The sequence below is a fragment of the Callithrix jacchus genome, chromosome 9 (assembly GCF_049354715.1).
Source record: "Callithrix jacchus isolate 240 chromosome 9, calJac240_pri, whole genome shotgun sequence".
In the NCBI taxonomy this organism is placed as follows: domain Eukaryota; kingdom Metazoa; phylum Chordata; class Mammalia; order Primates; family Cebidae; genus Callithrix; species Callithrix jacchus.
This window is the reverse complement of record NC_133510.1, coordinates 17,755,707-17,770,249: the sequence shown is the minus strand read 5'-3', so window position 1 is coordinate 17,770,249 and position 14,543 is coordinate 17,755,707. Positions and strand designations below refer to the sequence as shown.

General features: G+C 44.8%; 1 protein-coding gene across 1 annotated transcript; it reads left to right on the top strand.

The window, feature by feature from the left end:
• Positions 1-483: 483 nt before the first annotated feature.
• Positions 484-11,290, top strand: FGF23 (fibroblast growth factor 23). The gene is made up of 3 exons (XM_002752235.5): positions 484-819; positions 7,396-7,499; positions 8,846-11,290. The coding sequence occupies exons 1-3, from the start codon at positions 609-611 to the stop codon at positions 9,284-9,286; spliced, it is 756 nt and encodes a 251-aa protein (XP_002752281.1). The 5' UTR covers positions 484-608; the 3' UTR covers positions 9,287-11,290.
• The last annotated feature ends 3,253 nt before the right edge of the window (positions 11,291-14,543 follow it).

Here is a 14,543-nt window from a genome sequence, read left to right as displayed (position 1 = left end):
TCTCAGAGGATGCCATCCTCCTGATGGTGTCATGTATCTCTACATCCTGCAAGCTACCCACCAGATGCTGCTCACAGATTAAGCACGGGATATATACTTGCTGATTGGAATTTAAAGAAAACCAAAATAAGTACACTCGACGGGAGATTAATTGCCTGAGTCGGTTGACTGCTTGACTGGAGCTGGATTTTTTTTGGGAACCGCTGGCTGCCTTCACATTTCCTGATGGAAGTGGGACAGGTCAACAGACAGCCCAGAGTGGCAGATAACTTTTGCCCACACGTCATTCATTTTTTGGAGTGTTGGCTTGAAATTGAGGGGTGTGTGTGTCTGGAACCGACGTGCCTTCCGTGTGCCTCCGGGGTCTTTGCACTTTCTTTCAATGGGCTGATTACAACACAGAGGATGTGGACAGTGGAGTTTTTCCTGTTTGATGTCACACTGCTACCCTTTAAAAGTCTGATGGCAAAAAGGAGGGAATCCAGTCTAGGATCCTCACACCAGCTACTTGCAAGGGAGAAGGAAAAGGCCAGCGAGGCCTGGGCCAGGAGAGGCCCGACAGAGTGTCAGGTTTCAATCTCGGCTCCAGCCACTCAGAGCAGAGCACGATGTTGGGGGCCCGCCTCAGGCTCTGGGTCTGTGCCTTGTGCAGCGTCTGCAGCATGAGCGTCCTCAGAGCCTATCCCAATGCCTCCCCACTGCTTGCCTCCAGCTGGGGTGGCCTGATCCACCTGTACACAGCCACAGCCAGGAACAGCTACCACCTGCAGATCCACAAGAATGGCCATGTGGATGGCGCACCCCATCAGACCATCTACAGTGAGTAGGGCTTCAGGCTGGGAAGAAGGGGGAGCGCCCCTGTTGTCCATCTACAGGGGGCTTGGGGAGGTGGGGGACTAGACTGAGCCAACCAACCCTCCTAGCTTTCTGCCCAGGAACTACTTATTATCTTATTGTGTGTGTGTCTGTGTATGAGAGAGAGAGAGAGAGGGAGAGAGAGGATGTGTGTGTAAATTTAAGGGGAAGATTCTGTCACTCTCCTAATTAGTATTTGCTGGTTTTTCTCTACATGAATAATTTGTTTCAACTAAAGCCCTTCCCAGAGTAGGAGCCATGTTCCCTTTGCTCTGTCAAAATATTCAAAAAACGCACAGAAAGAAAGGCAAGGAGGCTAACAGAAAAAGAAGCCAGGTAGATCAACAGACAGTAAGTTTCAGCTCATGGACTTTGGACTGGGTTAACTAGGGAGATTGGAAAGAAGATTCCTGGGTCCTACCCAGATTGTAATAGGGTAGGGGCTCTTTCCAATTTTGGCCTTATAAAAATTCTTGGAAAAATGTATTAAAGACAGACTTGTCTTGGTTAGAATGGCCAAGTACACCATCCACCCACCCATTCAATCGTCCATGCATCCATCCATCCAACAGGTTTAATGGGTGCCTCAGATACCCAGTATGAGTTGGTGATTCTTCTCTGAGGAACTGAAAGGTGAAAATCAGTAGCAAGTCAATCTAGTCAGATGGTTGGCAACATGAGACAACTGGAATGTTTTTAAAGATCAGGTTTGTGGAGAGTTGGATCACAATCCACAATAATCAATCCATTAGCCATGATTCAAATGAGGGCCCCTTTGCATGCACCATATAAGGGGTAATGTGGTGGGAGCGGGGATAGATATTGAAAAAGACTGGATCTTCTATTTTAGAAAAACATGTGAAAACATCTCTAAGGATACAGAAAAATGCAAAGAAAAAGTAATCACAATCTCTAACCAAACAAAACATAGGAATCATGTTTTGCCCTTTATTGTTGTAAAAAATCAATTAATTATTTTGCTGTGTGCAAGACATTTATTTTTCTAAAAACTAAAGGTCCTTAAACCTGGTTGCAAGATATACAACTTGAAAAGTTAATAGTTTAAACCTCTTAAGTGCTAAATACATGTTGATAGGAGATAAAAGGAGGGAGAAAATTTCTCTCCAAGTACCAGCCAGGTTCCGGAACTCCAGATGATATAGTAAGACTCAGGAGTCAACATCATGAAAACCAAGTTTGAGTCTTGTGGCAAAATTTTGAATTAAATCTGGATACACTTGATGCATCCGAAGTCTTGTTGATTTTATTCAATGGATATTTAGTAGGATCGACAATGTGCCTGGCATTAAACCAAGCTCTGTGACTGAAAAGTAAGACACAACTCTTCAAGTCCTTGTAGTCTGTCTTCCTGCCTTGTCACCCAGCTCACTATCAGACTTTTAGGAAATACAGTTTTGCGCCTCTCATGGAGGGGCTACCCTTCCTCCAATTCAAGACTGTATGTGATTTAAAATGCAGGATCGTAGATTATGGTAAATCATTTTGATTTTCTTAGATGGAAAAGACTGAATCCAACTACAGATGTTTATGCAACTTGTCTCGAATCCTGGAATCCCAATGCTGAAAGGAACTCCCTAAAGACGTTTCCTCCTAAACCAGAATTAGGGCAGAACAGAACAGGCTGGCTGTGGGGGGGAACGAGGGTGAAGCGTCAACCTCCTGGGCTGGCAGTTTGGACTGTACATCTTTTCCTTGAAAGCCCACCTGGTATCAGGCCCCAAGGGATCACTGAGTGCTAATTGGAGTGAATTAAAATGACTGAGAAGCAGCAAAATAAACTGAACTGACTTCGATTTTTAAAAATAGAAACGTGATTTTGTTTTCTTAGACATAGCACGAGCTAAACATTGCATCTTTAAAGACTTAAACATGAATATGGGGAGGGAACTCAAGGTCCGGGTAGTGGGAGGGAGATCGACTTTTCCTAGTTTATATAGATAACTTTCTGTACCGTTCAATCAATTGTCATGTGTATTATGAGGGGGGAAAGTGCAGGAAAAATATTACACACTACCATTAAAAGTTACCCAAAAGAGGCCAGGTGTGGTGGCTCATGCGTATAATCTCAGCAGTTTGGGAGGCCAAGGAGGGAGGATCACTTGAGGTCAGGAGTTCAAGACCAGCCTGGCCAATGTGGTGAAAGCCTGTCTCTACTAACAATACAAAAATTAGCTGGGCGTGGTGGCATGCCTGTAATCCCAGCTACTCAGGAAGCTGAGGCAGGAGAATCACTTGAACCCAGGAGGCGGAGGTTGCAGTGAGCCGAGATCACACCACTGCACTCCAGCTTGGGTGACAGAGAGAGACTCCATCTCAAGAAAAAAATTACCTAAAAGAAAGAGGAAAGATTAATGCATGTAGATAAGAAACGCAACTAATTAAATGTCTGCTGAAGGATTTGTAATGACCTCATCAGTGACTGTAAAGCAATGTTTTTACACTGACGGAAACCTAAAATGTAAGGTGTATTTTTCCCCTCCTAATTATATATTTCTAGTAAAATCTGGTTCATTTTGTTATTTTGCTATAATAAGTTGATAAGAGTTGAGTGCACACCCCATCTTTGGATCACTGGACTTGACAAAAGGAAATTACTGCATACCAGATGCTTCAAGCTCCCTTGAGACGCACAAGTGCTGCTAAAATACCCCTAAGATGTCCATATCACCTGTTCCATGGACAAGGCCATCCTCTGGCTCCTCTTTATCCTGATTACATGGAAACAGCAAAAGAGAGATGCTTATTGCCCCTGGTTGTGCCACTTCCTGGATCCTGATATTTCCACTTCCTCCATCTTCCCCACAGGAACTTTCTTTACTTGAAGCTGAGTTCCCGTTGGGCTCCTTAACCCTTCTTTATCCATTTTTCTTTTGAGATGCTCAAAGCACTTCACCACCATCATCTCATTTATCACTTACTGGCTGTAAGTGTAGAACAGAGTAGATAATTTTCTACTTGTATAAGCAGAGGTTGAGGCAAAGCAGTAACAGTAAAAATTACTAGCATTTGGCAAATGCTTTCTAAAGGATAAAAATATTATCTCATTATGTCTTCAAGATGCCCGAGGGCCGGGCGCGGTGGCTCAAGCCTGTAATCCCAGTACTTTGGGAGGCCGAGACGGGTGGATCACGAGGTCGAGAGATCGAGACCATCCTGGTCAACATGGTGAAACCCCGTCTCTACTAAAAATACAAAAAATTAGCTGGGCATGGTGGCGCGTGCCTGTAATCCCAGCTACTCAGGAGGCTGAGGCAGGAGAATTGCCTGAACCCAGGAGGCGGAGGTTGCGGTGAGCCGAGATCGCACCATTGCACTCCAGCCTGAGTAACAAGAGCGAAACTCCGTCTCAAAAAAAAAAAAAAAAAAAAAAGATGCCCGAATGAGGTAAATGTTTCTGCCATCCTCATTTTACATATGAAAAAACCAAGAGTTAAAGAACTTAAATAACTGGCTGAAGGGTCACACAAGTATTAAAGCCCTAGAAGAAATCTTGACCCCAAACCCCTTGCTCTTCCAAAGTCACACACATAGAGACACCTCTGTCACTGAAGGCAAAGTCCACTAAGCCTGCCTAGCTCCAGCAGGTCTGGTGGCTCCAGCAGTCAGTCATTTGTTCCTTCATTCTCCAAAATTCTCCCTTGAATCTGTGTAGACTGCGAAAACATGCCTTTTGAAAGTGCAAAGGAAAGAAATTCTGACTCTCTCACATTTTCTAAGCTTTCACATTGGCTCACATTGTTTGATGCAAGAGTCTGTGTGCCCTCGATAGCAGCTGCTCACAGTTCCTCAACCCTGCAGGATGCTTTCTAGGGGGTGGGGCTGGCTCTGGAGACCAGGAACGTGTGTGCTGTATGCAGTGCCCACACATCAGGCCAGCATGCCTATCAAGACCCATCCCTCGATAGGCATGCTGGCCCCAAGCATCAGGCCAGCATGCCTATCAAGACACGGGCCCGGCTTAAACGGCAGGTCAGAACGTGCCACGTGATGTCCTCTGTTTGCTCAACACTTCGGAGTCACTTTTGCCACCATTATCCCATTTGATTCTCATCGTCACCCTGTGAAGTAGGCAGGACCGCTATTGTTCTATTTCACAGCTAAGGAAACTGAGGCTAGTCGCCCAAGGCTGCAAGGTTAGCAAGTGGCACAGTTGGGACCAGAATCCAAGTACCCTGGTTCTTGGTGCCTGGCTCAGCGCCTCTTCTTGGAGCCCTCGGTGTCGTGACTCCTTGTCCTCACTGCCTGTAGCATGTATTTTAGCACTTGATGGTGTCTTCTCAGACTCCCAGTGAGTTCTGCTGGAGGCTTGCTATGGGTAGTAGGAAGAAGATATCTCCGATCTGAGTTTCAATCCGTAGTTCTCTTATCCATTAAATCAGGATATTGCTGCTACTACTACTAATAGCAATAATAATTGGCACCAACAATATAACATTTGATCATTTAAAATACGTAAAGGGCTTAGAGTGCAACCACTCCAAGGCCACTGCTAGATGGATTTTTTTCGCAATTAGACTGAAAAGTCACCAGAACAGAAACCATTTCCTACATGTTCCTCACGTTTCTCCGAAGGTTGAACACAAAACTAGCCGCACATTTGAGACACACAGGCAGGCACCACCGCGGAGGAATTTCAGCATCCTTTGCGGCTGGCCTACCCCGGTCCACTTTCTGGAAGCTCCCCTCAAGGTTCCCCTCAGTCAAACTTTGAAACCAAGTAGCTTCTCTTTGGTCCTCTTCCTTTCTCAGCTTTCTGGGCATTGTCTCCACCCTCATTCCTTCTGTTCTGTGCCATTCTAATTTCAGTCCCTATCATGATTTCTACCCAGCCAGCAATTATTGCTTGCTTACTTTCTCAAAGATCCTTGTATTGAGACTACACGGGTGGGAGAGGAGGTTTGGGCTTTAAACCACCCCACAAGTTTCCACCACTTGCTAGGCACAGGCATTGGGCATTTACAGCCTCTCTGAGCTACAGTTGCAGAAGAGGAATTAGAAACCCCGAGTGGGATTCTAGCTGCCTCCCTGGGGGCTATGAGGTCAGATGAGTTGCACCTGGAAATTCTGTGATAGGTAACTGGAAGTGGTCCCAAAGCCCTAGGGTAATGATTTTTTAACAGAAAATGTCAGGTAATTAAACATTTGGGGCAGAAGTCTTGCTGAATTATCACTCATATTACACTAGAATATAGTCTGTGCCTTGCCACGAAACAGGAAGCACACTTAAAGCCATTATCAATTACTTATGTAGGTAGCATGAATGGGTTTCGGGACCTTGTCGGAGACTAGTTTCTGAGATGGGAACGTGAAAGTCCATGAGGGATTGCACCACCAAGTGAGAAGGTGACAAAGAACAAACCAAAGAGAAGCCCAAGAAGGAAATTCCGTCCATCACTGGCATCGATTCTAACATACATATCGAAATAACATATATAAACAGTCACACCCTCTTCTCCTAAGTAGCTCACTCTAAGGAAAGCACTAACTATGTAAACTTAGTTAAAGCAGGGTAAATGGAGTACATGCTGTAATAGAGGTGAAGGCATTGTCCTGAGGAGCTGAGAAGAAAGAACAAGTGATTTTTAATGGAAAGATGAGGAAAGTCTTCATAGAGATGGTGACACCTGAGCCTGGTCTTGGAGAATGAGTGACTTCAATAACTAGAGGAGGAAGAGGGAGATCAACTCTAATAACGTTCTGTACACATACTGGGTGTTGACTGATGTGTTAGACAATTACACAGACATCCAGGTGAAGAATCAGACTCTATGGACAAGCTGGATCCTTGAAAGATATCTCAGCATAGATTTATTTATTTATTTATTTAATTTGAGACAGAGTCTTGCTCTGTCGCCCAGGCTGGAGTGCAATGGCACAATCTCGGCTCACTGCAACCTCTGCCTCCCAGGTTCAAGCGATCCTCCTGCCTCAGCCTCCTGAGTAGCTGGGATTACAGGCATGTGCCACCACACCCAGCTAATTTTTGTATTTTTAGTACAGACAGGGTTTCAACATGTTAGTCAGGCTGGTCTCGAACTCCTGACCTCATGATCCGCCCACCTCAGCTTCCCAAAGTGCTGGGATTACAGGTGTGAGCCACTGCACCTGGCCTATCTCAGCATAGATTTAAAAATCACAAAGTAGAAGGCATGAAACAATGTAACTATCAGCACAAACATTCAAAGGTATTAGCAAGTCAAAGGAGAAAATAAAGACAGTCCAGGTAGAGAGAGAGAAACATGTGTTCAGCACTTGTAGACGAATGTCAGGAGTTCAGAGTGCCCCATACAGGCAACAAGATGAAGCAGGAGGTGAATGACTACACATGTGCTGGGGTTAAGAGAGGATGTCAGAAGAAAGGAAGACTATGTAGAAATGAGGCTGAATTTAAGGGTGTTGAAGTCATCACCACCCTTAAAATCAATCCAGGAGGTTTCATGAAGGTGGGTTTTCAGGAGGTACTTGAAGGTGGAAATTGGATGTGCTATGAATCTTTGTCCCGCATGGTTTTCTCCGTAGGTGCCCTGCTGATCAGATCAGAGGATGCTGGCTTTGTGGTGATTACAGGTGTGATGAGCAGAAGATACCTCTGCATGGATTTCAGAGGCAACATTTTTGGATCAGTGAGTTTCTTTTTGTGTTGGTTGCCATTTGCAAAGAATTATCTAATTTTTTGACAGGACATAGACTTTTCTAGCTTAACAATTCCATTTGCAGTGTACCCTGGTGACCCGTTTCCGCTGAGTACTTCATGCAGTCTAAGTACTGAATGCTCAGGTTTAATAGCTGGGGTTTGAACTTAGGCAGTCAGGCTCTAGATCCCAGGCTCTCAGCTCCGAGTCTGCACTGCCCATTCACAACCATTCTTGGATCTAGCACAGGCACTGGGATGCAGTCATAGGTCCTCAAGTCATGTCAATTCACATTGTAAAGTACATTAGAAAGAGTGAAAAGCCATTGGTGTCCTCTTGATTCTGGGACTAGCTGTGACTTTAGCTAAATCTCCTCACTCCAAACTTCAGCATTTTCACTTGGAAAAAGTGGAGTGGAATAGACCACATGACCTGTGGAGCTCCCTCCAGTTGAAGATCTTTAATGAATTACCCCTGCCCCAATTGTGATAGCTATTCACTGGGATTGGTGAGCAAAGGATTTCCCAAACTAAAGGCCACTGGCTTCTTTTTGAGGATTTTGAGGTAGTAAAATAGTAGGACTGCTTCTCTCAGGAGTCTCTTGCTACCAGTCATACCCACCAGAAACTCCGCAGGAACAGAGGCTTCTGTTTTGCTTTCTGCTGCATCCCAGCCCCTACAGCCGTGTCTGGCTAGAGTAGGGTCAAAAAAAATCTGTTGAACAACTATTGAAATACAGGTAACTAACTAAAATCTGTTGAACCCGTCTAGGCGTGTAGATAGTCCCGGTCTGTAAACTGCTTACTATGCGGAGTTTGGGGATTATAAGAAATAACATGCAAAGGCCTTGGTGGGGGCACTCAGTAAAACCCAGGGCTAGTGGTAGGGGATTCAAACTCAGCTCCTCTGTCGGCAGAGTTCATGTCTCCAATCCCTATACCGTATCATCTCTCTGACGTCAATGTCCTCATTCATGTTTGACCTTCCTTTCTCCAGTAAGGAGACAAAGCCAAGACAACTTTCAGCCAGCAGAGGCTTGAAAAAGGTAGAGGGCGGGACGGACGAGGTGGTGCCTACTCCAGGAAAACCACAGGCCAGGCCAGCCCGGGCCTCCAGGCAGTGGGCGCAGACCCCAGTGGTCTCTCAAGTGGGGAGCCATCCTGCTTGGCATAGTCAAAACCACCTTACCCTAGCAGGGAACCATGGAATGAAGGCCCAACGCCCCAGGCACTGCAGGGCTTCAGGCTGGCGGGCAGGAGCACGTGGCCCCAGAAGGAGCTGGGGGATGGGGGGCCCCCGCCGGCCCATCTTCACGAGGTTCACTCTTGCCGTTCCAGCACTATTTCAACCCGGAGAACTGCAGGTTCCGACCCCAGAGGCTGGAGAACGGGTACGACGTCTACCAGTCTCCTCAGCATCACTTCCTGGTCAGTCTGGGCCGGGCGAAGAGGGCCTTCCTGCCAGGCATGAACCCACCCCCGTACTCCCAGTTCCTGTCCCGGAGGAACGAGATCCCCCTCATTCACTTCAACACCCCCAAACCGCGGCGGCACACCCGGAGCGCCGAGGACGACCCGGAGCTAGACCCCCTGAACGTGCTGAAGTCCCGGGTCCGGATGACCCCGGCCCCGGCCTCCTGCTCGCAGGAGCTCCTGAGCGCCGAGGACAACAGCCCGGTGGGCAGCGACCCCTTAGGGATGGTCCGGGGTGGTCGGGTGAACAGCCACGCTGAGGGAACAGGCCCAGAAGGCTGCAGCCCCTTCCCCAAGCTCATCTAGGCCGCTGGAAGGGCACCCTCTTTAACCCATCCTTCAGCAAACGCAGCTCTTCCCAAGGACCAGCTCCCTTGCCGTTTCGAGGCTGGGAAAGGTGACGGGGGTCAGGTATGGAATTGGCGGCTTCTCTGGGGCCCCTTCCCCAGGAGGTCCTATGAGAATCGACCTTTGACGCTCAAGTCATGGGGTTTCACCGCCTTCCTCACTCCACATAGAGCATCTTTCTGAATAGGAAACCCCAACAGGTAAACCAGAAATTTCTCCTTCCTAGAGGTAGAGAAAAAGGGTCTCTCCCCGACATATTTCTCTTCCTTGGGCCTCTCTTCTTTATCACCTTTAAGCATTAAAAAAAAAAAAAAAAAAAAAAAAAAAAAAAGCAGTGGGTTACTGAGCTCACAACTTTGAAGGTGTAGGGAAGAGGAGCTCCGGAGATCCCAGAAGCCTCCCCACTGCCCTGTGTGTTTTTTATGTTACATGCCGCGATCCCACTGGCATTTGAGTGTGCAGACCTTGACATTGACAGCTGAATGGGGCAAGTTGATGAAAACTACTTCCAAGCCTCCATTCCTCCTTGAACATCTCTGGAGAAGAGCTGTCAAAACACCACTGGCAGGCTGGTGAAAACTTGACGACTAGACTTGATGCTTGCTGAACTGAGGCATGAATCATAATAGAAAACACAGCCTCCCCGCAGGGTGGGCACCCTGTGTCTCGCTGTCTCCCTCTCTGCAGCCACAGGCAGAGGGCCCAGAACGGCCCCACTCTGTTCCCAAGTGGCTCATGATACAGCCTCACCTCTTAGCCCCATCTCCGGTTTTTGAAAATTTGGTCTTAGGAATCGCTTTTATATTGGCTCATGAAAATCTACCCTGCTAGATTCCGTATTTTCAAAATGGAAATAAATTCCAACTCTCCTAAGAGGCATTTAATTAAGGCTGTACTTCCAGGTTGAGTAGTAATCCATTCCGAACAAACAATAACAAGGTGACCGAGAAGGGGGCCTTGAGACATGGGGACCGCTCTGGGTTAGGTTTTCTGTGGACTGAAAAATCATCTCCTTTTCTCTAAGTGAAGTGGCATCAAGGACTCAAGGGGAAAGAAATCCAATAACCAGGGGACATGTTACAGAAGTTACCAAAAGGCAACCACATGGTCGGGATCGTGGCTGTGGTCTCTAGGTCTCTGCGGCAGCACTGGCTCTCGGGACAGTGAAAACACTCCTAGGCTGACACATCTGGGTCTCAATCCCCTTGGAAATTCTTGGTGTCTTAAACGAAGACAGCTTTCAGTCCCAGGAGCCCCAGTGCTATCTGGAGGAAACGATGCTTCATAAAGCAAGCAATACAGGAGCAGAGGAGCAGCAGGCAGCTGGGCCTCGTGGTCAGCTCTCATCCCAGCCTTTCCCCATTACTGCGGTTCTTCCCGCAAGGGGCTCCATTTCCTACCTCTCTCTCAATGACCACCTGAAGGACAGAATATTAGCAAGCAAAGTCCATTCAGTAACAGCCTCTTCCCACTTTTTTTTCTCTCAATGCCATCATGTACTAACCTTATGCTTTCATCTATTCTTTTATCAGAGAAACGTTGGACAACTGTTTTTACCTGATGGTTTGAAGCTGAGCTTGAAGGATTGGTTCCTATCCTGAAACAGTAAAACTGTGTAGAATAGTATATAGCCATGCATGGCAAATAGTTTAATGTTTTTGTTTTCATTTCCTGTTGGAAATATTATCCTGTATAATTAGCTATTGGAGGCTCCCCAGTGAAAAATCCCAAAAGGATTTTGGTGGAAAGCTGGTTGTAATCTCACAAACTCAACACTACCATCAGAGGTTTTCTTGGCAGAGCCAAAGTAGCTCCTACAATTTCTAATATCCCTCATCATGTGGCAATATTTATTTATTTATTTGGAAGATTTTGCCTATCCTTCTATGTTTATAGATATTTATAAAAATGTAACCCCTTTTTCCTTCTGTTTAAAAGAAAAATAAAATTTATCTCAGCTTCTGTTAGCTTACCCTTTTGTAGTACTATACAAAAGCAAGTTGGAATATAAGAATAAAAATGATTATGGGAGGGGAACATTGGGAAAATCCAGAAATGGCAAAATTGAAAACAGATTTTAGAATTTTTAAATTTTCAAAGATTTCTTCCATTCATTAGCAGACTCAATGATTTTAATTGATCTAGATGGAATTATTGAAGTTTTATCAATATTGGATTTCTAATCATTTTAACCCTAAAGTGTTTTTTGTTTTTGTTTTTTGAGACGGAGTCTTGCTCTGTCACCCAGGCTAGTGTGCAGTGGCGTGATCTCAGCTCACTGAAATCTCTGCCTCTGAGGTTCAAGTGATTCTCTCGCCTCAGCCTCCTGAGTAGCTGGGATTACAGGTGCCTGCCACCACACCGGCTAATTTTTGTACTTTTAGTAGAGACAGGGTTTCACCATCTTGGCCAGGCTGGTCTCGAACTCCTGACATCATGATCCACCCATCTTGGCCTCCCAAAGTGATGGGATTACAGGTGTGAGCCACCACGCCCACTCATGTTTTCTTTAAAGAGGGAATTTTTTATTTGAAAAATACACACCAACACAACCACATCAGTATCTCAGTAAACCACATGCTATGCACTTAACACGTACACGGTGTTACTGCCCTGTGAGATTTGATAGCAGGACACCAAGATAATGGATGTACATTCTGAGGCTGGTGTTCCCAGAATTCCTTCTTTCAGAGGGAACTATGAAAAGGGAAGATGTTACATATGTGCATGAGTATTCACTACAGGTCTTTGGGCAAAGACTGGGTAGCACATGAACAGGGTTAGGTTCACTAAGTCCTGTAAAGATCACCTGCTACAGCAGTAGGAGATGAATGGCGAATGATACCAGAAGCTATGCAATGCTGAAACGTTAGAAATCCAGCCAAACCCCGGTGAAAAGACCTTACTGAGTGCATTAGCACTCAAAAGGCTGTTCTTAGAAGACTAAGCCCAGAGGCAGGGGGTATATCCGAAAACTAAATTCAAAACTGAAATGGACTTGCTCTAAAGAGAATTATACCAATCCTGACAAAACTACAGGGATCTGCCAATAATTTAACTGACTGCCAGAATAGAACTTAACACCTTTTAAAGGAAGATGACATGATTCAGTCTTAATACATGGTATCCTATACAATTAGTAACAGTAAAATAAAATAACTAGACATGAGAAGAAATAGGAAAATACGTGTGCACAGTCCAGAGAAAATGCAGTCACTAGAAACTAGTAAGAAGATCTAAAGATAAAGAAAGCTTATATAAATTATCTTATCTGAATAACAGAGAAGAAATAAGTTTTTAAAAAATGAGTAGAACCTCAATGATCTGTGAGACCTTATTAAGCTGTCTAACACATGAGTAAGTTGAGTCTCAGAAGAAAAGGAACATAAAAAATTGGGGGGAATAGGGGCTGGGCGCGGTGGCTCACACCTGTAATCCCAGCACTTTGGGAGGCCGAGGCAGGTGGATCACAAGGTCAAGAGATCAAGACCGTCCTGCTCAACATGGTGAAACCCCGTCTCTACTAAAAATACAAAAAATTAGCTGGTCATGGTGGTGCGTGCCTGTAGTCCCAGCTACTCAGGAGGCTGAGGGAGGAGAATTGCCTGAACCCAGGAGGCATAGGTTGCAGTGAGCTGAGATTGTGCCATTGTACTCCAGCCTGAGTAACAAGAGTGAAACTTCGTCTCAAAAAAAAAAAAAAAAAAAAAAATAATTGGGGAGTAAAAAATATTTGAAGACATAGTGGCTGAAAATTTCTCAAAATTGGTTAAAAATAAATGTACTAATATAAGAAGCTCAGAGAACTCCAAGCAAGACAAATGCAAAGATCACAGTTCGGTACACTGCAGTCAAACTGTTCAAAATCAAAACAAAGAGAGAATCTGAAAGCTGCTGTAGAGAAATGACACTCGACATTAGAGGAACAGCTGTAACAGTGGGGGATTTCTCATCATAACAACGGAAACCAGAAGACAATGGAATGACACACTGAAAAAGCTGAAAGAAAAGAAAAGGCTACCTTCCTAGAATTACATGTAAGCAAAACTATCCTTCAAAATGAAGGTGGAATAAAAATGGAGAGATTATTGCCATGCTGAAAAGGAGTGACAGCAGAGGGACATTTAGAATTACAGGAAGAAAACCACCATCAAATGTGCGGATACATTTACACTATATATATTGTATACCTTCTTCCCCGATTTCACTAACCACACTGCCTCAGGCAGAAATTCTAACACTGTATGTGGGTTTTGTAACATATATACATGTAATACATAGGCAAAACTCCCACATAAAATGGGGGGGTAAATTAAACACTATGGTTACAAGATTACAACATTGTATGTAAAAATTATATAATATTAACTCTAGACTGTGATAAATTAAGGATGCGTATTGTAATCCCTAAAGTGACCACTACAATAATCATAATAATAAGTCAGAAGTGGTGATATGCACCTGTAGCCCTAGCTACTCAGGAGGCTGAGGCTAAAGAATCACTTGAGCCTCGAAGTGGAGGCTGCAGTGAGCTATGATGGTGCCACTGCACTTAACTTAGATGACTCAGTCAGACCCTGTCTCTGAAAACAAAAAATTTAATAATAACAATAATAATTCAAAGAGGTGTAGGTAAAAAGCTAATAGAGATATTAAAATAGGATACTTTAAAAATTCAATTATTCCAAAAGAAAGAAAAAGAGGAGCAGTAGAACAAAAATCAAATGGGACAAACAGAAAAATGATAGACTAAACCAATTTATATCAACAATTACATTAAATATAAATGAGCCAAACACTATAACTAAAGGCAGGAATAACCAAATCGGATTAAAAAACCCAACTATATGTTTTGTACAAAACAGACACTTGGCCGGGCATGGTGGCTCACACCTGTTGTCCCAGCACTTTGGGAGGCTGAGGCGGGTGGATCACGAGGTCAAGAGATAGAGACCATCCTGGTCAACATGGTGAAACCCCGTCTCTACTAAAAACACAAAAAATTAGCTGGGCATGGTGGCGCGTGCCTGTAATCCCAGCTACTCAGGAGGCTGAGGGAGGAGAATTGCCTGAACCCAAGAGGCGGAGGTTGCGGTGAGCCGAGATCGCGCCATTGCACTCCAACCTGGGTAACAAGAGTGAAACTCCGTCTCAAACAAAACAAAACAAAACAAAACAAAACAAAAACACACACTTGAAGAAAAGCATGGAAAAA

What these genes read in the sequence shown, in the direction of transcription:
- FGF23 (XM_002752235.5), top strand. Translation starts at nt 609, where the DNA reads ATGTTGGGGGCCCGCCTCAGGCTCTGGGTCTGTGCCTTGTGCAGCGTC. An exon ending in ACCCCATCAGACCATCTACA is followed by an intron (nt 820 to 7,395) that starts GTGAGTAGGGCT and finishes TTTTCTCCGTAG; the next exon opens with GTGCCCTGCTGATCAGATCA. An exon ending in GAGGCAACATTTTTGGATCA is followed by an intron (nt 7,500 to 8,845) that starts GTGAGTTTCTTT and finishes TTGCCGTTCCAG; the next exon opens with CACTATTTCAACCCGGAGAA.